The 27148-nt window shown below is 43.4% G+C and overlaps 1 protein-coding gene across 4 annotated transcripts in view; it reads right to left on the reverse strand.

The window, feature by feature from the left end:
- The window catches only part of rims4 (regulating synaptic membrane exocytosis 4), a 49039-nt gene that overhangs the window by 12035 nt on the left and 9856 nt on the right, over positions 1-27148 (reverse strand). Inside the window, exons 2-4 of one of the 4 annotated variants that reach the window (XM_041959732.1) lie at positions 19202-19209; positions 8976-9109; positions 2390-2502 (exon numbers count right to left, since the gene is read on the reverse strand). In XM_041959732.1, the coding sequence (XP_041815666.1) occupies positions 2390-2502; positions 8976-9109; positions 19202-19209 (255 nt within the window). Of the gene's footprint in view, positions 1-2389; positions 2503-8975; positions 9121-19201; positions 19210-27148 lie in introns of all 4 variants that reach the window. The other 3 variants (XM_041959746.1, XM_041959723.1, XM_041959740.1) reach the window with 3 other exon arrangements.

Genomic DNA, 27148 nt, shown 5'->3' on the forward strand with positions numbered 1-27148 from the left:
AGCCTTCGTACCATCAGAAAGTGGGTTTCCACAGGGGTCTATCCTTGGCCCCTTTACATTTTTCTTCCTAATCAATATTTCAATGTCCTTTTTTTTTTTGCTGATGATGCTATTTTTTCTGCCTCATAAGTTGTGAAGTCAACTCTCATGTCTGTCCTTGACTTTGGAGATATCTTGCCCTGTGTATCACAGTGCACTGCACTTTATCACAAATGACAAATTTCATCCTCACATTCCCCTTGGAGATTTTAAAGCTTTATTGTCTGATGTTTTTAATAATTCTCGTAACAGTTTAATTAATTCCTTGTTGGTGGTGTAAATGTGCGGTTTCTGTTTGCTGATCTTGTGGATGTTTCTCGTTCTCAGGTCTCTCTCGGAAAAAAGATGTTAATCACAATGAGACTGCCCGATTAAATGAAGAGTAAATAAGCTTCCCCCCAAGAAAACTCCAAGTCAAGACCAGATCCAAGACCAAGTAAAGCCTCAGACCAGAACTAAATGAGGGCAATTCAAGAACAAGTCATTGCATGGCATTGCTCATTTTGCCATTAATAACCAAAAACACTTAAATGGACTCTCTTAGATGCCTCTATTTGTATTGGTATATTTTGGAACAGCAGCTCTCAGGGTCTTCATGCAGGACTCGGCCCACTATCGTCCTCTGCTGGACAGGGTAACATCACCTGCTGCGAGGCTACAATATTCAGTCGTCCAATATCCCTTTTATCTTTTTGGCTGCTGATTTGCGACAAGACTAGAAGCTCTGTGGTGTGAAAGTCTTGTTTTCACTCTTTAGTAACAGCCTGATATAGCCAATCTTTAGCCCAATATGGCAATCTTAGAGGTGTTGATTAAGCTCAATATTAAATGTGACAAACACCTCTTCATGAACAGATGGTATTCATCAGGCTGAAATAAGCAGTTTACAACAAGTTTGTCCAGTTGGTGAATCCGACTCGGGAACGCTCATTTGAATAAACCACAGAAAAAAGTCTGAGATGTTTAGGACAACAATACAAAAATAAAAATTTTTAAGGATTTTTAAGGAGGACCGGGATGGACAGGTTGTAGATGTCGAGAGAGCACAGAGCTCTTTGTGATTTTCAGCTGTTGCATACATGAAGATCATTGTCAGTCTGGTTTAGCAATAAATGAAACAATGAAAGATGTTTGTCACTTCACGTTTCTCGCTGTTAATTGCATGGACACAGAAACATTATGAGCCTAACGTCTTTCAACCTCCTTAATCTAGATATAAGGAGTTTAACACCGGATCCGGTGAACTCTTTAGCCTGTTTTAGCTCATCGTTTTGCTTTTATGGCATCTTCACTGTATGATTCAGTCTCTCTCACTCTCACAACTGTGTTTCAGCATGAACAGCATGAAGCTGTTTTCAGCTTCATTAAGCGACTGTAGCAGCACCAAATGGAAAAGGTGGAGAAAATGGAACATCTACGGGCCAAACATTTTCTAAAGAGTTGATGGAAACCGACCTAGAGCCAAGATGGTGACTATCACACTCACTCAACTCCAGATAAATGCTAATGTTGCTCGGTCAACTGATGTAAGTAGGTTAAATGTTTGCCATATGAACTTCAGGCAGACTGTGTGTTCCTGCTGTCTTTCATTCTGGCCCTTGGAGATCAAAATCTGTCTTCAGAGCCGTTTGTGATTTGAGAAATTAAACTTTTTCTTCATTCTGCTCACTGGAAGTCACACTGGAAGGCAGTTTCAGCTAAATGCCCCCCCGAAAGACACCCGCGTTCCTTTGGAAGTGACAGAGAGCACATGACGGCCAAGTTATTCTGAGTTCTCTGATATTATATAATGTTGGACTGGACAGCAGGTTTGGAGCGGAGCTGGTCCAGTCTGTGTCACTGTTGTCGGGCCAAGGACACTGTCTGGCTGCCAGCGAGGAAACTGACCCACTTACAGTAGATCACTGCTGTGGAGGACAGGCAGGCCGCATACAATATATCCAGTATGTACGGCCTGGAAATGAAGAAGTGCAGAGGACGATAACAGAATCTCTGCAGCAGGACACAGGTCTGATTTATGCGGCACTTTTTTTTTTTTTTGCCGGTGTGAAATGATTTCAGCAGTCGTTCGGTTCAGTTTTATGGGGAAGCTGTTTTTTTCTTTTCAATTTTCAGAGCCATTTTTCATGAGGAGGGGCTCTTGTTGTCTGTTTCAGGGGCATTTTACAAAGAAGGTGATATTTGTGACCCTCAGATCTTAATAATTTTCCTTCACAGCTTGGAGATAATTAACCAAAGAGGGATAGGTGAAGTTTTTATTCTTGCGTTTTTGTGTTAAAGAAGATAACTGACGGCAGATGAATGGCTGATCTGCTCCTGGCTGTGAAAATAATGGTTTGTCCTCACTCACCCATGGATGTCGTGGCCAGCGTCTGTCGCCCAACAAACTGGGCGGGCCCCATCCCGTCGAGGAAGTCGCTGAACTGTGCATCAGATGCCAGACACATGCCGCTGTAGTTCAGACTGCAGAGAGCGAAAGAGGCAGACAGACATGCTTAAACACAGCTGGGCGCTTCTCAATGTACTTCAATTAGACAGAGAAAGTTCAGAAAATGACTGATCACTCCTGTTTCGATCTAGTTAAACTCCCAAAATTCAAACTGGCTCCCTGAAACTAAACTGGTTTCAGAGTTTGACCCCCTGTGTCCTTATTTTGTGTGTTTGTGCAAAGGAATCAGCTCAGAGTGCTTTGGTGGCAGCCTGCCAGGTATACTACAACCGTGTGTGTGTGTGTGTGTGTGTGTGTGTGTGTGTGTGTGTTCCATGGAAGGACAAATCTACCTGACGCTGATTTATATCATCAATCCGTGATGCTCAGTATGTATCTGAACTGGGATGGCTGAGCAAGGCCGTGGACTGGAGCACTGGTTCCTGTGTTATTAGGTGACAGCGTGTGTGATGGAGCCCCCCCCTCACAAGAAAAAAGGGGCGTATAGGTCACAAAAAAGGACTGCGACCCATATTAAGAGGAAGTCAGGCGATGTAGTGTAAAAGAGCAAGAAAGCCCGCATCAGGTCCTGAATTTAAAAGTCAACGTTGACCCATTTTCAGTTGCATAATGTACTGAAGTTATGCCGCGTAGGTAACAGCAACATATTATTTTCACCTGGATCTTTTCCTAAACCTCAGTGAGCAGTTTTGGAAGCGGATCCTTAGAAAACTGCAACCATTTCAGCACGTTAACAACATACCCTGGCTTGTTGCTGGTATTCTCCGACAGAATGAGACTGTGTTGCTCTGTCGCCTTGTGTGTCTTCCTGCCCAAAGCTCCTGCCACCACGGCCCACCTGCACTGTTTCCACTGACTTTAGCTCATGAAACCTGCTCTCAGGACATGTGAAGCTGATAGATTCACATCTTTCCACAACCCTGCCCGGTTTCAACCTGAGCAGGAGTCCAATCAGCTGTGAGCTGAAACACCTGTGCAGGCAAGCAGGGCCTCCAACACTGGAAATGTAACGTCTGCACAGGAAATTTTACCTGCGTAAACCTACAAATGTGTAACAACGTGTTAAAAATGCACGAGTTAAATTACTGTAAGAAGCATTTTAATATTTGGATTTGTTAAAAACTCTGTCTTAATGGAGACAGGTGAGAAGTAGGCTGTAAGATAATATTTACTCATTTACCAATGAGTGAGATACAAGTTCTGAAGAAGGAGAAAAATAAAGAAACAATGAGCCGTGAACTGTTGATCACTTTTAACTTTAGAGGCATGAAAACGGAGCCATTGCTGCTGTCTTTTATCACTCACTGTACAACATATTGAAACCACTTATTTAATGGCAAGAAATCCTCCACAGCTATGGTTTTTACACAGTCTCACAATGAGCCCAGACGCATTCACTGGTTTACAGGAGCTGCCATCTGAGATCAGCTTTGCTCATACCATTCAAAACAACAGACAGCAGGTAAAAGCAGAGGTGTAATTCATCACTGATGATTTGTTCTATTAATGTGTCCCCTGCAAGCATGAATGCTTTCCAGGACATTCAGTCGTGGGAGAAGCTAATACATGCATACACATACACATGCATCTCTTCTATAAACTGTGGTAACTTATTAGAAACTTAGCAGCAAAGCTTGGTTTGGCAGACTGTTGCAATAGTTAGTTTCCAGCTTAACAAGCCCTGCACCAAACATCCTGGGCCACCTCATTTGCACCACATCCTGGCACATCCATGCTAACCCCCTGGACCAGGACGATTGAAGCCCCACGATGTGTCTCTGGTGAGTTTGTTTATTACTCATAATGGCAGCCCTCTTCTTCATCTTCATCTTTGCTTGATGAGAGTTGCACATTTACGGAAACAGGTGCGTTATTTAGCTTAACCAACAGTCCTTCCACAAGAACTGTGACCTAAATTACCCACCAGCTTTGTTTTCATTGTTAAATGAAGGGGAAAAAGTGCTAAAATATTTACTGGATAGTTCCAACAAAGTCACACAAAGACACACAGCCTGACGTTTAATATTAACTTCGGGGTGAGAAGCCAAACACAGCTGTACTTACAATTTACAAGGCATCTCCCTCCAATACGATGAACACACAAAATCACTTAGCCTGGATTAGTCACTTAAATTATGCCAGGTCATTTTTATTTAATACTAATTTAGACGGATTTTTCATTTACATTTCTGTGTTTGTGCTGTGATTTCTGTGCATGTGAGGCCTGAAATAAGTAAATTAAGATACATGGAATTAATACATCATCATATTAGATTGAAAGATATTCTAATGAGGTAAAATCCTTTTTGTGTGTGTGTGTGTGTGTGTGTGTGTGCGTGTGTGTGCAAAGGGTGCTGACATGCAATAAGTCAAGCAACATTAGCCAAGTGGGTATTACTGGGTGATAAAATCCTGAGCTTTAGATTACAACATCGGTGTGTGTGAGGCACATCAGGGGATTACGCTGCTGTTTAACAGAAATGTAAACCGCGTGCTGTGGGCAGAGGTGTCCTCTAGTGTATAATATGTCCTTTGTCCCAGTGTGTTATATAAGGCTGTTCATCTGCACGTATGTTTGCAAAAGAATGTCAGGTTTTAATTTGTTAAAGTGAATGACGGTGAGGAATGAATGCTTCATGCAGGTGGTGTTCGTCAACACGATGCTGCAGACTGGACTGATGAACGACACATGGCAGCTTTGAGTGGGCTGCTACAGTAAGCATCGAAAAGTCTGATCTTGTCGGTGCTGTTGCACCAGGACTAGTTTTCCCCTGCACACAAGAACACAAGAACAGTGCAGCTCATTTATTGGTCCGTGTCCACTTCATGGATCATTAACCTCTGACGATTTTGCCTGTGGCTTGGAAATTTTATCCTCTCTTTTTTGCATCATAACCAGGCGTTAGCAGGATATCATGCTGTGCAGAGCCATTAAATCCATTCACAAGTTACTGTTGGAGGATTGTCATTTTTAAACCAGACAGTCAAAGACACCAAAACAGGAAGCAGAGCCAGAGTTTGACCGACTCATAAACTTGATGTTACAGAATAAGGCTGCAGTGAATCAGTTCAGGCGGAAGAAGCGGCAGCTGCTGGCTAAAAACTTTCCAGGAATTTTCTGTGGCAGATGTCAACCCTGTCTCCTAAAAATTTAACATTACATTTAATAATTTAAAATGCGAACATTTTTGAGGACGCAGACTAACTGCAGCCCGGATTAGTGCCTATGTGTGTTTGCTGTCCAGTGTTGCATTCAGGTACCGCACGGAAGTCTCAGCTTTGTGTTCACGTCCTGTGTGAGTTTAGGCTAGAAAGACACTTTGGTTGAGGTAAGCATTGTGCTTTTGGCTAAATAAATAAATATTAACAATAAAGTTAACGCGCCCTGGGTCGGGTTTTAAGTCAGTGTTGATTTTTTCCTAATCAAAACGTGTTTGCCATCACAAATTTTTGGTATTTTCATGTAATTTAACGTTGCATATCTACCATTATCACTGTAAAGCGACGAGGACAGGGTGGAGTTTTCAAAAGGCACTAAATCTAACATGAACCGCTTAAACCCAATCAAATGTCAAACACTGGCCATGCTGTATCATTTGGTCACATGAGCTGAATACAGAAAACAATGTTTAATATGTTTGACTCAAACATGGCAAACCATTCTTATTGAGCCCTATCATCATCACCATCAGCACTCTCTCTCTCACACACACACACACACATTGGCGGGTCCTGAATTGGCCGAAGCATAAATCAATAAGCTCATAAGTGTGATTGGATGGTGTTAGCTAACAAAGTGCTTATTCATGGCGCGCGCACACGCAGGCACTGAGCTTTTCAATCAGCGGGCCGAGCCAAACGGCCGACGGACACACGGACAGGCGGCAGGACGGGCGGCGCTTCTCTGCTGCTCGTTTAAATAATGTGGTGGTGCAGCTCCGTTTAATGATTCAGCCGTGGTTTCCCTCTCTGTGGTGACGCTCAGAGCATCAGCAGATTTACATTTACTCTGTCTGACACAATCAAGAAATGATAAAACGCTTATGCAACAGTTATTATTCAGACGTTTTCTATAACTTTTGAATTAAAATCTTTGATTGAGGTCGTGGTTGTGATGGCTTAACAAAAACTGTTTTCCTGTAGTTTTCAATCAATCCATAATCTATAGCATCTTTTCCTGTGCAGAGTCACAGGGAATTAACTGAAAGTGGCTACTGATAAAGGTTTTATTGAGCATTGAAACATGATTTCAATTAATTTACTGTCTGTGTGCTTGGATTTAAGCAAATAAAAATAGACCTTTACAATATTTAACACAGACAACGATCTTTCCACAACCTGAGACGAGTGCTTTAACATGAGCACAAAAAAAGTTTTCTCGTGTTTTAGCTGCTGTGAGCAGATGTGGCTGGAAAACATTCTGCTGATACATTCGGCGTCAACAATTTATGACTCGCCAGATATGTGAATTAACATTTCCTCATTATGTTAATAGAAAACATAATCCAGGCGTCGCTGTGTTTCCCTCAAAGCGTATTTGCAGTTTCAAATGAGCATATAGACGGAATTTCTAAGAGACGGGGTTGCAATTAAGACTGTGACGGGACAGAGTGTGTGATTGGTTTGTGTTTTTAGCTTCGCCCACTTGGGTGAGGAGGAGGACGAGGAAGAGGAGTCAATACTGGAGGGTTTGAATGAGTGTGGAAACACAGATTATGCCCTTCTCTTTCTCTTCCTGGTGCTCTTTCTGATGCTTCCTCATTATTTCCCTGAGTTTGTTCACATGAAATTTAAGGTCTTGCTGTGGATGTCCGGTATTTACATGAAACAATTAACACCATCTTTATTTTATTGCTTCTTTTAATTCACCTGCACATGTGGTCCGGAGTGACTCTGACACCTTCTGTATGCACAGAATAAACCAGATGTTGCCGTCACATTTTAGCTAACGTGCTCTGCTAAAACACAAGCCGAGCGCCGTTTTCATGCAGCAGCTCTTAAACAGAATATCTACATGTTCCAAATATAAATAGAATATTAATATGCATGCAAACGCTCTCAATGATGCAACCGTCCTCTCTCTGAGTCTCTACCTCTCCTTGTTTCCCTCACTCGTCTGTTTGTCTTTAAACCCTCCCAGCCCCCGTCGGTCTGTCTGTCCGTCCGTCCGCTTCGTCTCGTTATGTAACTGCAGGAATTCAAGCTGGTAGCCAGGTTGGCACTAATCAGCATGTGTCCGTGTGTGTGTGTTCAGTAGTACTACACTAGTATTGCTGATGTCATAGCTGCTTTTCCACTGGGCTTTGCTGTATACTCTCTGTGTGTGTGTGTGTGTGTGTGTGTGTGTGTGTGTGTGTGTGTGTGTGCGTGCGTGCCATCACCCCTGCTGACTGTTCCGATGTGTGATGTGATGTGAGCAGGAGAAGGCAGTTAAGGAGGGAAATAAAATGGAGAACTTGAAGTGCAAAACCTCCGCAAATGCTGAAGAATCCTCCAAAATTTATGGGAATTTGTAGCTGCGCTTTGAGTCCAAAAATGCTGTGAATGCATTTGCAAGAACAATCCTTTCCACTCATATCTTAAGCTCTTGACCTGAGAGAGAACTTATAACGAAGCAGAAGTCTTAATTCTCCGGGACCAGCAGAATATGTGGTTCTTGGCGTACGATCGATTTGGAAAATCAATGAGAGGAACAGCTGTAAAAGCCCCCTCTGGAAAGTAATTGAGCACTGTCTGCACCCTGCTGTAAAAGCCTCCTGAGGACCTAAGTGAGGACCGTGGGAGTCTATTCATTTTGAAACGGCCAATGGTGAAAAGCTCCAACGCTCGACCGACCAATGGCGCAGCTTCATCACTCAGAAAGTCGGGGACAGGTGTTTATAGGACTGGCCCCACTTTCAGTCCAAAATCGAAACTCCCATGCTGGCACAACAAACACGCGGGAAGTGGAAAAGAGTTCCTGCAGTTATATATTCCGTTCCAGTGAGAAAGCAGTCAGAGTGTGCATACCTCTGCCAAAATTAGCTGTCACTCAAACTAATGAGAGTAAAACAAAAATGTTCAAAAATGTCCCACACAGCATCACAATAAAAAAAAAAAAAAACCTTTAAATCCTGGTTTCAGATTCAAGCCAAAAATCTCTTTTGTCCCCGGAGCATTGGCTGAAACTACAACCAACTTTCACTGAAATCACAGTTTTTGAAATATCCTGCTAACTAACAGACTAAGAGCTGGACTGAGCGCCCCTGCAGCCAAACGGACGCACTGAGTCCACATCTGGATTCTGGCTGCGGAGCTTTGTTGCAGCTGTTACCTCAGCTGTCCGATAAAAGCCAAGAACAAACTAAAACAAACGAAATCTGGGTTGAAAACAACATATTTAAACATGTGTCCACCTATAATTACTGTTCCAGATTTCGAGGCGGCCCCATGAAACTGTCTCAGAATGTGCTGGATCCAGCTGTTTTTGTGCTGATGAGCTACTCACTTGCCCTCGGAGCCGTAGCTGTTCATGCTGTCCTCTATGGACTCGTGGCTGGCCTGGCGGACCGTCCGGCTGGGCATCTCGACCGCCAGACCCGTCTCTGTGCTCCTCTGGATGCCTCCCTTCAACTTCCTGCCCTCTGTATCCACTGCAGGGAAGCAACAGACACACACAAAACAATTCAGATGATTTTTATCCTCCAGGGAAGATCAAATATGTTTAAAGGAACGTGTTGCTGGTGTAGAGTCGGCTGATTGAGCTCAATGTTTGGGTGTGTGGTCGACTCTGAGTCCATCTGAATGACGCCCTACCAGGTTAGGATCATTGTTTTTATCAGTCTTCCCTTAAAATGAAAATTAAATTAGCACCTTCCACTGCTATTCTGTGTTTCAACACCTCAGATATCTTTGTTTCCTGCTGTCTGAGGAAAGAAAACTGCTCTCTGGTGAGGACGGCTCATGTTGTGCTTAAAGCTAATTATTCTGCACATCTATCGCACCAATTAAAAAACGAATAAACTATAAAATTAATTAATGTTTTCATCCAGCTTTAACCTCATCGTGACAATTCGACACAACAAGAAACAAAAAAAGTGATTGTTTTTTCTAAAAAACTGAAAGGAATCGCCACTTTTCTGTGTGTGAACCGTTTGTCTGTTCAGCTGTTTATGTGTTTGTCCTGCAGTGACCTCGTCGGTGTCAGAAAAAGGACGAGCGCAGTGATGAGAAATCACTTTAACAATGCCAAGGACAAAAGCCCTCGATTCCTCCTCAGAGTACAGACATACATCTTGTTGCAAAATAGACCACAAAATCGATGCACGCCGCACTTTATGGGACCTTTGTGTGGCTGCAAGGTGTCCTCTGTGTGTGTGTGTGTGTGTGTGCGCGCGTGTGCGCGTGTGTGTGTGTGTGTTGATGGAGGTTGAGTTTATAATGAAGTGCTCTAGCAGGAGGTCTTTGACCTTGTTTTTAGGATAGGACAGGAAAGTTGTTTTCCTTTAATAGTGAGGACACACACACAGGGACACACACACACACACACACACACACACACACACACACATCTGGACCTGAATTTAGATCATGTGACTACAGTGGCAATGCAGTAATTTTTAACAGGGAGCTCATTGAGTTTTGCTGCAAGTTTACTGACCGAACGAATGCGAACATCCATCAAATGAATGGATTAAAGGTAAAATCAGTCCTATTTTTTCCTTCTCTGGCATTTGTGTTCCTGTGTTACAGCCACAGATCAAATCCAGACGATGCTGTGCTATTTTTTCTCCTCAGACTCAATCACCTTAATGGAAAGAGCATGCTTTAGGGTGCCTGGCACACACACACACACACACTCACACACGAGCACAGCGGCATGAAGTTAGTTCTGCAGTTATTAAAAAGCGACCTAGAACGGTGCTATTTCTATCGTTCATGTGGGATGGCACGCTGGCAGATTTGGGTTAGCGCTTCTGCTCCCTGACTGGTTCCATACGATCAGTTAACTCCCGCGTTGGACCACGAATCGCAGAACAGCACTGTCATACTTCAGCGCCGCCGTCACTACAGGCCAGTATGAAGGTCAAAATAAGCATCATTTCATCAGTGAAGGAAATCTCTTCCTGGTGGAGAACCACAGATGCACCGCTGCTGCAGAGACGCTCTGATGCTCAGTGTTTTCTTGTGGTTTGTGATGTGTTTGATTGGGTGAGCCCACTTCTCCTCAGTCTCTTCTACCTCTGCTTATAGTTTCCTGTATTTTCTATATCTTTGGTTGCAGAGAGCAGTCGTGGGTTTGTTGCTTTCCATCCAAAGTGGAAATGCAGACATAACATAAATCATGGCAGCAGACAGAAAGTGCAGCAAGGACGTGCAACAAAGGTCCCTCGGTGGAATACAACATGCATCTACCTTAGACCACTAGGCCACAGGGACCCCCGCCCTCTGGGATAAATCGCTGATTGCAGCCACATCCCTTTTTGTCCTTAATCCTGATGTGTCTGGCAGAACTCCAGTCCGGTCTATAGCTACTGAGGGCTTTTGGAAACTGGTGTCTGATTTCTTCCTGGCGTCATTGTTGAACACTGGAGCAGAATAGTGTCTCAAGAAAGAAGCCTTTTGATTCTGAGGGGTTGCCACTAAAAGTCTATCTCGGAAACATTTTCTCCATTTCGACCAACGGACACTGCTGGCTGCTACCGTGAAACACTCGCAGTTCGGTTAGTTTCAGGGTTAGCCAGCAAAACTTAATGGTAAGGTTGTGGAAAAGATGGGTTGAGTTTTGGTTTCACTTTCAAGATTTATGTCTTTAGGATTCACTTGGGATGCAAACCCCGTGCAGTGGATGGGTTAACAGTGGAGGTAGCGGAAACATGCTAAAGGGTATCTTGTGCATCTGTATTAGATTCTGTATTTGATGCCCTGGAATGAGACCGACCTGCAGTTGTGGGAAATAAACTAGTTTATGTTAAGACATGAATTATCATCTCAAGTAAGTTTGCTGGAGTCTTGGGTTTGCAGCGAAATGAAACATCCCATCTTGATTTCAGTGTTACTCTCATGTCTCACTCAAATTGCTCGGCTCAACAGAGGCCTAAATGACTCAAGATAGGCTTGAAATACGTGATGCAAAACATTTCCAAGGACCAACACCAGCTCAATGCGCTCAAGTGGCAGAAAACAAAGCCGAATCAGGCAGCCGGACATGTGCCACACACTCCTGCATTCACAGCTTTCGTTTGAAATTTATTTCTTTTCCTTGACGCCGTCATTCAGTGTGATTCACAATGAGTTCTAGAGGCAGAGCCGCAAAAAAATGGGTCACAATGCACTTTTAATGCTCGGGAGCCCCCGGTGAACAACCTGACCGACCGCATAAAAACGGTTGTAGTTGTAAAACACACTTCCTAATCCTAATCTTGCCCTGCGTCTGGATTTACAAGCATCCAAATCTGCTTTACTCGCAGTCCAGCAGCCCGATGTGCACTATTGTGGTAAGAACAGTCACAAGTCATTCTCGTCTCTGGCAGCATCCATGCAGACATTTTAAGGTCTGCATGAAGTCACAGGCGTTTCAGAAAATACATCTTCCTGTTAAATCCTATCAATGATCAGAAAACCGTCAAAAGCCACTGACAGACTATTTGACTATTCATTTGTTGTTTGCTATTTGGACTCAAATGAAGCCGGTGCTCCTCACACTGTGCCCCCAGCGAGATAAATCACTGCATCTAACAGAATGACATGCATCACAGTCTGCAGGCGGTTAAAGTCTGTGCAATTACTACACCGCAGCTCAGACACGTCAACTTCCTTTGACCGCTAAAAAGAGATGCCGATATTTTTTACTGTTAACTGCTGCAAGGCAACTTAAATCCAGACGGCGTGACAGTGAGCACATTCACGCTCAATAGAGTTAACCAGAATAATAAACACACATTTATTTTAATAATGATAATAAACTTTATCTGTGTTGAACCCTTAATGCAGACAAATACAACTCAACTTTGTTACTGATTTTTTAAAAAGAAGCTAAACTAGGTAAAAGGTTTCCAAAACCCCTTAAAACTCTGTAAAACTGACAGATTTATACCAAAATATTTTGCTTGTTTGAGAAGTTTTCTGATTCTTAACATTCGAATCAGAACTTTTGTGTTTGTGTGTGAAGGAAAATGTGCATGTTCATGTAGGAGTGTGTTCTTGCATATGCATGCACATACAGCATATGTGTGTGTTTATTCTACAGAAACTCTCTGTGTCTTGTCTCTCTCGGACACCGTAGCTGTCGTCAGCAGTGACACAGATGCGGTTGCCATGGACATGGATGTGGTTACTACGGAGACCACGCTGGAATCCGAACCTGTGGTGCAACCCCTTTAACACACAGGCCTGTCATTACATTAGCTTGTCTGCGTGTGTGTGTGTGTGTGTGTGTGTGTGTGTGTGTGTGTGTAACCCGCTGTCAGCTCTTGTCACCGGTGGTGTATTGAGGCAGAGTAGAGTTACATAACTAATACAGCAGGTGGATAATGGCTGGAGACACATCAACCACTGTGCTTCTCAGAGACCCTTTCATGGTGCTGATGGGATATTATCTCAGTTCAATTCAATCCAGTTCAACACGCTTCCTCCGCAGCGGAGTGAAAGGCAATCTTCCCAGGCAATCAAGATGAAAGATTAAAATTTAGAAGACTGACAGTTTTTCTTATTTACAACATTTCGACACTGATTGTCTCCAATGCGACTTTCCACCTAACAGTACATTTCTCTTTTTCGTCGTCCGTCTGCATCTTTCTGTGTCTGCGCTTTAAGTTGTAGTCAGCGTTATTGTTTGCTCTGTCGGTCGACATATGCACCATTTTTGAACACAGCTAAGAAAACTCGGTGGTGCAAGCAACCTTTAATGACTAATTCAGGTTAAGAGACTAGAAAAACATTCCTCTCCCTGGCCGAGTGCTGACCTGTAGCATCTCTAAGCATCAAACTGGTCTCACACCTGTTCTCACTGCTTTCACACTGCGGTCCTGCTGTACTTTCTCGCCTCATACACCTTTTTGTCTTGAATCTCTTTCTGACTGCCTTTTTCTCGCATCAGAATCTGTTTCTGTCCAGTTTGGGATTACTTGTTATTTAAAGGTGCAGTCTCCCATGAGATGTGAACTGCAAAATGTGAGTTTATGACTCTCAAAGTGTAAAGAAAATACACATTATTGCGCGTTATCAAAGTTTTCTAAAGCCAGTATGGTTTACTGCATCGTGTCTAAATACAGGAGTAAAATTGGCCTGTATTGTAAATTAAGATCAGACTTTCAACTACGTACTCAACATTCAGCAAAATGTAAGAAAAAACCTTAAAATTGTGTCCTGTAGAATTTAATTGCATCTTTAAAATAATTCTAATTACATAAGTTTCTTTCCTGTAATGAGATAATCTCTGTGTATGTGCTGCACTCACACTGAGCAGTCCACGGCAGCTACAGGTAATGACCCCGAAACACAGTTTTTTCACGGGTGGAAGGAGACAGATGTTCGAACAGCCAGCAGCTGCTTGGAAAGCCAAACCGCACCACTTTTTCCCTCTGTGGCCAGCTGTTGTTGTTTATTTGTTTCCACATGTTTGGGCTCTTAAGTCTGGTCCGGTCACGTCAGATCTGGTTGCTCAGTGTGTCAGAGGAATTGCAAAGTGTTTCTGTCCACTCTGTCAACCTGATTTGTCCCCTTTCTGTCACCGCAACACATGACAGTAAGTCCTCCGAGTGTCCCATAAAGGTCAAACATCTGCAATAAATTTTATTGTGATAATATCGCACTACTGTTGTTAAAAGGTCAACACTATTTTTTAAAGTATTCTGAATCTGATAAGTGTTTAAACATAAGCAGGAGCATCTTTCCCAGTCTGCTCTCTCTGCACCAGCTCTCTAAAAGACTGAGCAGAAGCAAAAACCCCACTCCGCTCGAAAATAGGCTACTGTGTTTGCAACGAAGTAGTTCACAGCATGTGATGGAGAGCACCCACTGTGATGTAGCACAAAAAGTGTCTGATGTGACTCACAAAAGTTGTGATGTAGCAATCAGAGAGCCAGGACTCATTAGTTTGTCTCCCAGCAGAGGGATATTAATGAAAGCAGAACAGACGCAAAAATAGCTGCTCCCCATTCAGCCAACTTATCTGGCCAACACACAGACAGACAGACAGACAGACAGGCTGATGGAAAAGGTAGGTCACACCTTGTGGCCTAGATGAGTCAAAACACAGAGATGTAGGACTTCTATGGAAACATGCAACATGCTCTGAGGAGACTATTTTTTCTGCAGCTTTGACGCAAATGTCCCCTTGAAGATTTGCAGCATGCAGCAACTTTTATTTTGTTTTTTTTCCGCTCCTTCTTTATTCTTCCTGTTATTGCGGTCTGTGACGACATATTTTATTTTATCTGAAGCTAAATGTCTAAGTTGCGCTCTATAAAGCAGTGTCAAAGCTTGTGTTGTGCAGATCCGTGCACTACAAATGAACAGTTTTATAATAGGTCACTGTGACACAGTCTGTGTTCGTGTCAGCTGAGGCAGTTAACCTGAATGAACTCAGCCCGCTGCAGACAACAGAACCATTTAGCGAGATGATCACACAAAATGCTAATGCTGACCTGTCTTTTACCTGCTAATGCTAGCTCGTACAGGTACATTAGCTGGTGTGTGAATCTAATATGGTTTTAATAACTAATTGAGCTGCAAGCTAGCTAACAGCAAAGCAATGAGATGGGAAAGTCGTTCTATTTTTTTTGTCTCAGAGAAAGTCAAAATATACAGACTTTGCTTGGTGGACATCTCTGTCTCCATGGTGATATTATTACAATTTTTGGTATCTTAAATGTTCACACGTGCATTTTTGCGGCAACATTATAGTCGCAGTGCTGGTGGCGATTGTGTGTTTGGGCTGTTGTGCATCATTAAATAATCTGTGGATTCTTGGTGTTTCCTTCTCTTGTTCGTTCACTCTTTCTCCTCTTTTGCAATCCTGACACGATGTCGTAAAACGTGCTTCAATTACACGGCTCCTGGTCTGTGGCGGACATTGATTTTATTGGTTTTTGTCTCATTTCCGTTTCTTGTGAGCTTGTTAGCGGAGCTCGTCTTCTCTGGTCAGATTTTAGTAATGAAACCACCTGAACAACAGACAGTAGGGGGAAAAAAATCCAATAAACCTTTAACACCCCTGACCATAAACAGATCCTGATTTATGTGTTGTCTGGTCTGCTTAAGCAATCAATGACATTTGCATCAATCAACTCATGACTCACACCTTAGTCACAATACCTATAGGCACAGAGAGTCTAATAACATCGTCCCTGAGACACACTCGCTGAGAGGAAGACAGAGGGGGGAGACAAAAGAGGTGTGAAATGAATTTGAATCTCACATGTTGAGAAAGATGCACAGATTGAGATGCTGAATGAAAAAAACCGTCAGCTCCTTCTCTGAGGAGATGGAGAGTGAAAACACGGTCATTCCTATCTTTAGTCCACCTCTCTACATAAACAATTACCCCCATCCCAGCCAACATTTGGTGCAGGATTATATATAAACCTCCTAACAGCACTGCAAACACATCCACCTCTAGCACAGTGGGGGAAATCTGAACGCTCTCTGTGTATAACCACTCTATACGATGCACTGTGGCATCACACAAGCCCCCCTCTGTCTCTCCTCACGACGCCTTTTCTCTCCAAACCCTTTATAAAGTTTCAAAACGCTCAACTTCGCACACATCTGAGGCTCTGTTTGCCTCCCGTGCCACGCTGAGAGCTGGTGCCGTATCCCTGAGCCCACCCACCCTCCTGCACCTCCACCCTGAGGTTTGTCACAAAAGCTAATGAAGACAGTCAGGGTACGTCTGAGAAGAAGAAGATAAGACATCACGATACATTTTAGCATGGCCTAATTTCACACACCCGGTCTTTGGGAGATGGAGTAGACGTCGAAAAATGATGCTCGGTGTGAGATACGGGATTCTTTGTCGACGCTGCTCTGCCTGAATTTTACTGTACAGGTTGTAGCCACCATGAAAGAGCTCTTCCTCACATTTCCCACACTTCTATTTATTAGTTCTGCAGACACGTTTTGGACATTTCTCATCCATTATTTTCCTCCATTCCTTGTATCATCATTGGCTAAAACTCAGCATGAAGCAACGCTGTGCACAGTGTGCACTGTGAATAAATGGTTGAATAAAATAAAATGGATATACTGTGAGTGAAATTGCTCTGTCACCATCAGCCCATTCATTACAGAAGGAGAGAAAATCTGGCATAAGGTGCTTGTCGGAGCAAAGCAGAGGAGAAGGAGGATCCTGGGAGGCTCTGAAAGAGTTGCATTTATTTGAAAAATGACTTTCCCTGAGAGGTGCTACAGTCGATGACGAGCGATGACTAAGACTGGAGATGAATGAGAAGCTGCTTTTTGAAACCTCTTGGCACCACAAACGACAGGCAAAGCAGAACGTCGCGGGCCGGAGGAGTCAGAGCTAATTACTTTATTGGTAGATAAGCAATTTTTAGCCTTTCCCCAAATGAAAGGTTTTGCTGAGCACACTGTGCTATTTTTGAACACCTGGGGGCTACCGTACCAATTACAGGCTCGTACAGTCGGCGGAGAGAAGCCGGGGTTTAAATGCCTTGCTCAAGGACACATCAAGTTAGGTTTTTCAAGCTGGTTTGTGCTCGATGCTGAAATGGATGAAGGTGGCAGCCTGTGAAGCAACAGTGAGAGCATGAACCAAGTGTCATGATTCAATCTCTCCTCTGTTTGAATCAAACCGGGTGTGCAGAATATGTGCACGCCCAACGCAAAGAAGTGACTGAATGATGCAGTATTGGTGTAAGTAGCTGCATCTTCCAGTACTGCATTAGCTTTTGCACAGTTCTACAAAGCACCTTCCAGTGGACAGTGGTCTCAGCTGGTGGACCGACACTGACTCATCGTTTTCATGCGGCACAGAGCAGCGACATACAAACCGGCAGCTGCTGCAGTCGCGAGCCAGTGTGGAGTTGGAGAGTGTGGAGTTGTGCTGAGCAGCACAAACATACCACTAATACCACGACAACACACCGCTAATCAAAGTGGGACACCAGCAGCGTGCAGGTGGACAGTCGAGCGGTGGGATAAGATCATGCAATAAGGGTCAGTGCATGCAGGTGAGGAGTGTTATATGACAGTGGAACATGGATATGATGCCAACAGTGACATACCGCTCACAATCTACATGCATGTAGAACAAGACAGTCCAACGTGTGTGTGTGTGTGTGCGTGCGTGCGTGCGTGCATGCGTGCATCTGTGCACGCACAAATACGTGCGTGCACAGATTGCTATCACTTGATCACTTTTTCCTCCTGCCGCTGCTGAAAATGTCCCTGGTAAATTGTAATGGGTGGCTTCCATCTTCTCCACTCAGGGTAAATGGAGTTTCACGGTGACCTGCAGGGGAGAGTTATTGATCGGGGCCTGCAGCTGCCAATACTCTGGCTAAACCTTTGTATTGATTAAACATTTCTGTCATAAAAAATCTTCATTTATCATTGGTTCATTAATGAACTTTTCACCCGCTGCACTGAGTTTGACCTGCTGCGCCGTAGCTTGAAAACACACATGCATGGCGCTCACTTCAACTGGTCATATATGGACACAAAAGATGTGTTTCCATCTGTCATGTGAACGTTATGGCTCCTATATTACAAATGAAATGGAAATATTAAGCTGGGAGAGCTAGATTACATCTGATAATAAAGACTTTACAGCCCTGCCAGCAGCTAGGTAGCGTTGCACAATGAAAATGCTGAGCAGCCTTAGTGTTTACACCATTTACATATATTATGTTAGCATGCTAACATTAGCTAAGTAGAACTAACCACAACATACAGCTGAGGCTGATGGGAACATTGTTTGTCTGGTCATGAATGAAAATGCTGAACATAATTCTGACCTGATGGAGGCGCTGGGTGATGATGAAGAACACATGAAGGTGACGTGAATGTTTGAGCCAAATTTCATGACAGTTACATCCAATAGTTGCAGCCTATTTTCGATGCTTTGGACTGGAGAAAACTCACAGGAAAAGTTCTTAGGATGCATCGTCTGAGAATCCTGGATATTTTTAGGAAATTCTGTGCCATTCCCTCAAGTAGCTGGTCAAAAATTGTGAAAACTTTGACCTGCTGGAGGTATTTTCTGAAAAGTCGGACCAGTCATCCTCTCGTCACCATGAATATCTGCACGAAATTTCAATCACTCCAGTAGCCAAAGTGGTTTATTGATGATGCAAACTTTATCACTAAAAACAGAACAACAGTATGGAGTTCCAGAGACTCACCACCTAGTTTTTACTTATATTGTTGCAGTTCCTGCTGACCAATGCAGGTCGATACAGGCTGAATTACTTAATGTGCCTTTAACATCATTAAGTCAGTCTCTATTAGGTCAGCTAAACATTTAAAGGGCGAAACATAAATGTAACCACAGGTTGTGAGCCGGCCATGAATTTGCAGTGTGTGGGGATATTGGCTGAGCCTCAGTCAGACATCTACCCCCGCCCTCCGACCCCCCCCGAAACCTCCTCTGGGATCCGTTCAGTGTGGTGGCAGCAGGGAGGATCTGAGGACGCTGACGTCAGGATGTTTATACATTATTTACTCACGCAGGCTTAAATATCTCCAGTGCATGTCATTTTCCATCCACACTGCTGCTTCTTATTGCTCTGATTCAAACACACCAGGAAGTTGTGGCCTGTGTGATGTATTTTACCGAGTTTGTAGAGCAAACGCTGGTACATTTGTCGAAACGGCGGCTGTACGCTGACAGAGAGACGATGTGAGACAGACAGCGAGAAGGAAAAAGAGGGAGGCACAAAATCTGTCAAGACACAAAAGAGGAGACAGAATTAAAAATAACGAGCCAGAGTGTGAGCGACAGGGACGAGAGCGAGAGGAGATAAAGATGGAAAGAGACGAAATGAGAGGCTGACAGCATCGCTGAGGAGCGATAATAAAAGAGAGGACGAACCAAAGATCCCACATTTCTGCTCCTGCAAAACGTTAAGAGCTGTGTCGCTAAAGCAAGACAACGCACCGATAAACGAGAGTTAAAATGCTCATATTTGTCTTCATTGTGAGACTGACGAGAGCCTGTAAAACAAACTGTGTTCCTCCTCCTCTCGACTTAGAAAGGCAGCTTATAACAAAGTGATGCAGTAAAGAGGACACATCAGCATTTAACTGAACTGAACAGAAATGCTCTCAATGAATAATCTGACAATGAAATGCAAAAAGATGCTTGTGTCAGCATCAGAATATTTTCAACTGTGAGTTATTATCTTCATATGTCAAGTTCTTGAATCAAAATACAACTTTTTTACAACCTGGGTTTCATGTTTATGCAGTTATTCCTCATTCCCATCAGTTATAGTTGTCCTTTATGCACAGATATACATAAATAATATGAGATCTGACTGACTTTTGCTGTTGTTTTTCCTAGCTTAGCATCAGGACTTGAACCAGTGGATTATGATTGGCAGAAAATGCACCTTCAAGCAGCTCCATCCAGCACCAATCTGGCTTTTGTTCGCAGTTTTAAAAAGTCAGCAGCTGCACTGTTAGGACACGTTGTTGGACAAGAAATAGTCCCAGTGCATAAACAGCAACATCTCATTTTCTATGTCTATCTATGAACGTGGAAGTGGATCCATGAGGCTGTACTGAGACACCGCAGATTTAAGATGAGTGATATCATCAGCATGCTAACATGCTCGAAATGTTTACGTTTACACAAGAAAAAAAAAAAAGAATTTCAGCCTCAGGGTGGCGCTAAAAGAACAGTCAGGGGACCAAAATCAGCAGGTTTCATCCTTATTCAATCATGAGCATCAGTGCAAAATTTCATCCAGTGGTTGCTGAGGTGTTTCAGGTTGGACCACAGTGGTGGACTGACCGACAACACGGCATCAACAATACAGAAGAACTGTATTTGCAGCCATTCAGGAAGGCGCCTTTGTTAGAGCTACAACAACAGCTTCCTCCAGCCTTCTTGCTAAGATGCTAAACGTAGCAGAGCTGCAGTGAACGCACAAGTCCGGATGCATTGAAGAGTTGTCCTATCAGACTAATGCACGATACCTTCTGCAAACCTACTCAACAAACACACCTTGATATCGTGCTAACTCCCAAAAGTTTGACACACTGAACAGATCTTTTGGCCTTCGTGTCCTCATTCTCTTGCAATGACTGGACGGTTTTACCGTGTCGCTGCAGGGGAGAACAAATCACTTTAAGGGCGACCGATTCTGTTGGTGCTCCCGATGAAATAAATTTAAGATGATTTTGGCTGGATCTTTGACCACGCACACACGAAAAGCACTTGTGTTAGCCCGCACACACACACACACACACACAGTCCTCTATCCTCTATTACAGCTGGCACTGTGGGGATTTCTTCCTGCCAAGGTCTGTATTGAGATGGCAGGGAAGCAGGGAGGACTAACTGGTCCAAAATGGAAGAAGAGGCTCCAACAAGGACTTTTTAAAATGAGAAAAATGTCTGAGCAAGGACTTCTGGAGATGAACAGACGACTCAGTTATAACAAGGTCTTGATGAAATTAGCAAAGGGCTCCGAAAGAGCACCTGAAGCCAAGTAAATACTGACACTGGAGGCCTTTTTTAAGGACAAACCCTGCCTCAGACTTGACTTTAAAAAGCATATTTTCTGTTTTACAAGCAATAACCATCACTGCAGTTCTTGTCAAAGTTTACCTCGTTGAGCCACCCTCCCTCTGAGTGCTTTATGCACTTTGACGGCCCAACAGCTGCTGCGGTTTAAAACTTTTATTGTATCAGACGACAACACGTCGTGTTGCTTTGGCTGTGATTCTTGATAATTCACTGTGTGCTCTAAAACGATTCCCCACATCTGGAAAAACAGGACACACTTATGAGGAATGGCTCGTACTTAAGTTAGAGCCAACACCAGAATCAGGAGGGCTTTGTTGGTTTGAGGTTCACATGTTGAACACTAAAAAAATCTGATTGATACAACAGACCCAAACGGCACAGAAGCAAGAGTGTTCAGTTTGTGAGCAATCTGAAACATTTCACATAATAAAAAGAACATTTTAGAGAAAAGCAGGTTGCATATTTCTATTCTGCAATTTCCCAGCTTGGGATAAATAAATTATATCTATCTATCTATCTATCTATCTTATGCTCTCCAAATTAAGCAACACAATGCATGAAATGTTCAGAGGATACATAGAAGTTAAGTTCTGATCCAACATCCTGATCAAAAGGAAAACACGACTTCTCTGTGCTTTCCGAAACTGCATCTGTCTTATGATCTGACAGCTCTACGGTGACCACTTCAGTAAGCTTAGTGTTAGGATTAATGTTAGGGTTAGAGGTTGTCATGGTTGCAGTAATAGCCACTTGGTTAATGTTAGTGAACGACTGCTGCCACAGTTAAAAGAAGCCGTAGGAAACAGGAAATGAACAGCGCTCAACCACCTGACCTCCTCCTTTGCTCCCGGCGGACAGGAGTCTTCATTCTCGTTTCATATTTCTGTGGAACGCATTCATTGAAGTCATGAGTCCATTTTTAGAGCTAAAAAAAAGAAAATGTCTAAAGCGTCAGCTGTTTAAAAGTTTGAACACTGATCCGAGAGAAAATGCGGCAACGCTCCTGAGAACGACAACAAAATTAGTGAGTTTATCTTTAAACAAAGTAACGATGGCGAATCTCGTGCTCTCGAACGCCCCCCCAAACGCTCATAAGCACAGCGAGCAACAAACAGCATCTTGCCTAATGACTGCACGAGGCAGCAGTCGGCAATAAAGTGCCGCGTGTGGAGAAAAGTGTCTGTTTCACTGCTCGGCCCTCGGTTCAGTCGGCACAGCTTTATGCCGGGCCATAAAGACACCGTCACAGCGATCCTGTCTGTCCTCATATTCATTTAATTAACATGCTTAAGTTACCGGAAATGTTATCACAGCATGCATTAGAGATTTTGTAATTCTATTAAGTGTTAATGCACTTTTCTACACGATCATCACATCAAGAAATTACACAGAAAGTTTAATTAGAGCACCTTCACCTTCGATTATTTCACAACGCTGCTGATTCTCGAACTTAGAGTCCATGAAAGGTTTGAAAGTGTGATGGAAAACTACAACCTGATTCAAAAAAAGTCACGACTCTGTGTTTTCAAAACAAACTGTCTTTACTGACAGCAGCTTTCTGAAGTCTTCCTGAGTCCAGGTATTAATCTCCTTTATGCAATCATGTGTTCACAAAGTGTTGAACCTCGCTCCATCCTCGCTGTGAACCACTGAGCCTTTCAATCATGATGCTATCAGCTGTTACCAATCAACCTGTTTACCTGTGGAATGATCCAAACAGGTGTTTTTGGAGCGTTCCACATCTTTCCCAGTCTTTAGTTGCTCCTTTCTCAACTTGTTTGAAACGTGTTGCTGCATCGAATTTAGAAAAAGCAGATATTTACAAAAATCAATGAAGCTGATGAGGTCAGACATGAAATATTGTCTTTGCACTGTTTTTAATTGATTATTTGTCAGGATTAACAAGTGATCACATTCTATTTTATTTATGTTTTGAACAAAGTTTTTTTGGAATCTGGGTTTTATAAAAGATTTAACGATAATCACATCAGATACACAAACTTAATTTCATTAAAGCTTTTCTTAATCTAATTAAGGGTATCAAAGGGTGGAACCAGAGTGGTTTTACTGCTGAACTGCTGAAAAGTTCACTGTAAGCAGTACGTGATCATCTTCACTGCTCTGTCGTGAAACACGGGACGAACATTAAAGCTCAACGATGTGTATTCACATTTAGCAGCACTGCACCGGTGAGACAAGAGGTGGAGGAAAGGTGTGGTGGTGAGGGAGTATGCGTGGTCTTTGATGCTGTCACGGCTTTGAGCGCAAATTATTGCATAAAAAAGCGAAAGCATATGACCTCAAATGTTATATCAATAAGTGTGTTCATAGTGTGTTTCTTAGAGATCACATTTACATGCTGGAAGGAAGCGTGACATCCTTGCATTGCAAGGCTGCCACAGGGAGCAGGCTGAGGCTGATGGTTGGCATTGGAGGTGGTCCTGTGTCCTGTGTGGCCTTTCCACTGAAAACATTCAAAATATAACTGAATATAATGTGTAAAGTTTTAGCTTCAGAGGTGCTGGTAGCAGATTTTGTTACCTTTGAGCAAAGCCAGGCTAGCTGTTTCCACCCATTTCCAGCCTTTGTGCTAAGCTAAGCTAGCCACCCATTAGCTATAGCTTGACATTTAAAGGAAAGATATGAGAGTGGTGTCAAACGTCTCCTAACTCCACCAGAAAGTGCTTCACAATGTGTCACATGATTCCTTTAAGATTAGACAGAAATTGTGTTATTTTTTATTTTGAAAACGTGTCCTGTCTCACATTTCACTGAAACCCAGACCTCCACCTTTACATTAACCAGCCACAAGTTTTTGAAGACGAGGATGCTGGAAATGCAAACAGTTCATGGCTTCCTGGTATGCTTGAATCAAACAGAGCTGGCATTCCATCAGAAAAGGGCCCGTGTCGCTGCATTTTCAGAAGTCAGCACTAATTTTGGAAAGTAACCAATAAAAATAACAGCCAGAGCAATGAAATTAAAAAGCAAGATGCTATAAACTGTGTAGATTTCCCTTTGAGAGCAACCCTGACCACATAGAAGAGGCAGTTTGCACAGAAGAAAGGAAAGGAGAGTAAGGAGAGGTAAGTAGGAGCCATGAAAGCGAGAGTGAGCAGGAAGGAAACGGCAGACAATTAGAAGTGACGATGGGTGAAGACTGAAGAGGAGGCGCACAGCAGGAGAGGCTGAGGGGAGAGGACACAAAGAGGAGGAGTGGAGAGGAAAATGGAAGAGGAAGTCAACAGAGTGAAGAAGGTAGGAAGGAAAGACGGAGGGAGAATGAAAGAGGAGGAAATGTGGAGGAGATCCATGAAGAGGCAGAGGGAGAAGAGGAGAGTAAGAGGTCAAAGTGAAACAAAGATACGGGGAAAAAGGCTAAAACGGCCTTTTCGGATCCTTTTTTTCCCCTCCTCCTGTCTAATATTTCTATTTCATAACTAACAGACACTTGTATCAGCACAGTTTACAAGCTGTCGAAGCAGGAAGGGAGGATTTAACCTGCCATCACAAACAATGGGAGGTGGACGGATCGACGCTGTCAAATTGCCTCTCGGTGATTTCCTGTCATTACCGCACAAAGCGTGGCCGCGGCATTAAGAATGAAATCACGCTTTCATTTATTATGTAATGGCATGCTCGAAGAGGCGTCGTCTCGCATGGCTCTGTCTGCACTTGAAGCATCTGTCCTTCCTCCACAGCCTCCACCTCTTCCTCGTGTCTGCTGTGCACCTCTGTGTGGATCTCCACGTGGTCGTAATCATCATCGTCATCACAGGAGAGGAATGACTTCTTCGTGGCAGACAGAGTGTGGCAGTAAAGTGCAGGGAAATGGCGACATGTGTTGCTGTGCTCTTTAATTGGCGGCGCATATATTATGATGTTTGTTATTAGGGTCTGTTCGGGTCCAGCATATTTTGGGTGGGGTCTAAATGTCCTCAGGTCTGCTTCAGTGGTGGAATGCAATGAAGTACATTTACTTAAGTACGAATGTGAGCTACTTTTCTTTTCATGCCACTTTCTACTACTACTACTACTTTTTACTCAAGTTTACACAAGTCCAGCTGAAACAATTAATCAATTAGTTGATTCATGCAAAAACATTTCACGGTTCCAGCAAATAATTATTAGTTGCAGTCCTACTCAAAAAAGTTCAAAATGAGCTCCACCTTAACCAACTACGACTGTAAAATCCTGCTTTTCCATGAGCTCGTGAGTCATAATCTGACGACATCAGAATCAGAATCGGCTCAAGCATGTGTGCACATACATGGAGTCTGACTCCGGTTTAAACGCTGCTCTCAGTGAACTTGCATAGAAATAAATACCTTACAGCTCAGAAGACTCAACAATAATGTAAAAGTGCAAAAATAAACAATATATACAAAGAATGATGAGGCAATGAAGAAAATTCCCAGTGTGCATGTTGACTGTGAGTGATGAACGAACACATTGAAAACTGTGTATTATGGGATGAGAAATGGCCGGTCAGTGGATGTTCTGGTGTCAGAGGGTTGGTGACACCGTGTGGCTGAAGAACAGGATGTGAGCAGTGATGCTTCCTGCTCATTTCCTCAGTCTAGAGGTGAGTGAGTCCTGAATGGGGGGCAGGGTGGTCACCGCTCCTTGTTTGTTCTTGTCCTGTTTGGTGGCAGATCCAAACCAGACAATGGTGGATGTGTGTAGAACTGGATCAGCAGCTGTTGAGGCAGCCTGAACTTCCTGAGGAGATGCAGGAAGTCCATCCTGTGTTGCGCCTTCTTGATGATTCAGGCTGTGTTCGGAGTCCACCTTAGGTCCTGAGAGACAGTGGATCCCAGAAACCGGAAGGAAACAGTGTTGAGGATGGAGACAGGGGCAGCGTTGAGGGGCTTCTCCTGAAGTCCACTTTCCTCCACAGTTTTGAGTATATTCAGCTCAAGGTTGTTGTGGCTGCGCCAGAGGACCAGCTGTTCAGCCTCCCACCTGTGTGCAGACTCGTCTCGGACGTGGCCGATGACCTTTGTGTCGCCTGCGAACTTCAGTTTAAAAGACGGGTGTCCTGATGGACTCTTTTTACCTTTTTAAACTTTATACTTACACACTTACAGACTTCTACTTGTAAAAGAGCATTTTTACAGTGTGGTGTTGTACTTTTTCTTTAGCAAAGGAACCGAATACTCCTTCCACCGCTGATCAGTTCTGATCTTTTCTCACTCGTGTTCTTTTAAAATTAATCAATGCACGTCTGGTTTGGGTGGGTTTTTCCGCTGGGTTCGTTTCAGATCGGGTCTTCGACATCTGAAAAACACACTCCAGCAGTTTCAGTTTTACACTACGACTAATGAAAAATGTGGTTTGACATCAGTCTGAACGTCTCTTACGGGCTTCTTGGTCCAGAATAACTTTACATCTCTGTCCTCTTGCGGCTCTTGAGTTCTTTGTTTGGTAAAGATGAACATGAATTTCTCATGAATCGAACCCCTTGAACATGTTGCTGACGTGCTTCACTGCCTGGTGCAGCTTTCCTACATCCTGTCTACATCCACTGCATCAAAACAACAAACACAGCCACTGTTCCTGCATTAGACTACAACGCGTCGAACAACACCTCCCCTGCTCCCATACAGCTCAGTGTAACAAATGAACACCTGCAGCCTTCACCTCCTCCGCCCCTCCTCCGCCTCCTCCTCCTCCCTGTGGGATAGACCTCCTTTCCAGGCAGTCCATTTTGTACTCCTGACTTTTCTGGGTCATCTCTCCAGCTCAGAAGCACACCAGAGACCTCGCTCCTCCTCCCGGTCTCCCCTCTTTCTCCTCTATAACTCATATCTTTGACACCGGCTCCATGCATCTCTCCGCCTCGTTTTTGGTATTACACATTACTGTGTTTTTTAAATTTATACTTTCATTAAAAACTTAACAGCGTTATAAGATTTACTTGGACTTGGAAACCTCTGTTTTTATGTGTCTCTCCTTTTGTC

This window comes from Chelmon rostratus, chromosome 2 (assembly GCF_017976325.1).
Source record: "Chelmon rostratus isolate fCheRos1 chromosome 2, fCheRos1.pri, whole genome shotgun sequence".
NCBI classification, from domain to species: Eukaryota; Metazoa; Chordata; class Actinopteri; order Chaetodontiformes; family Chaetodontidae; genus Chelmon; species Chelmon rostratus.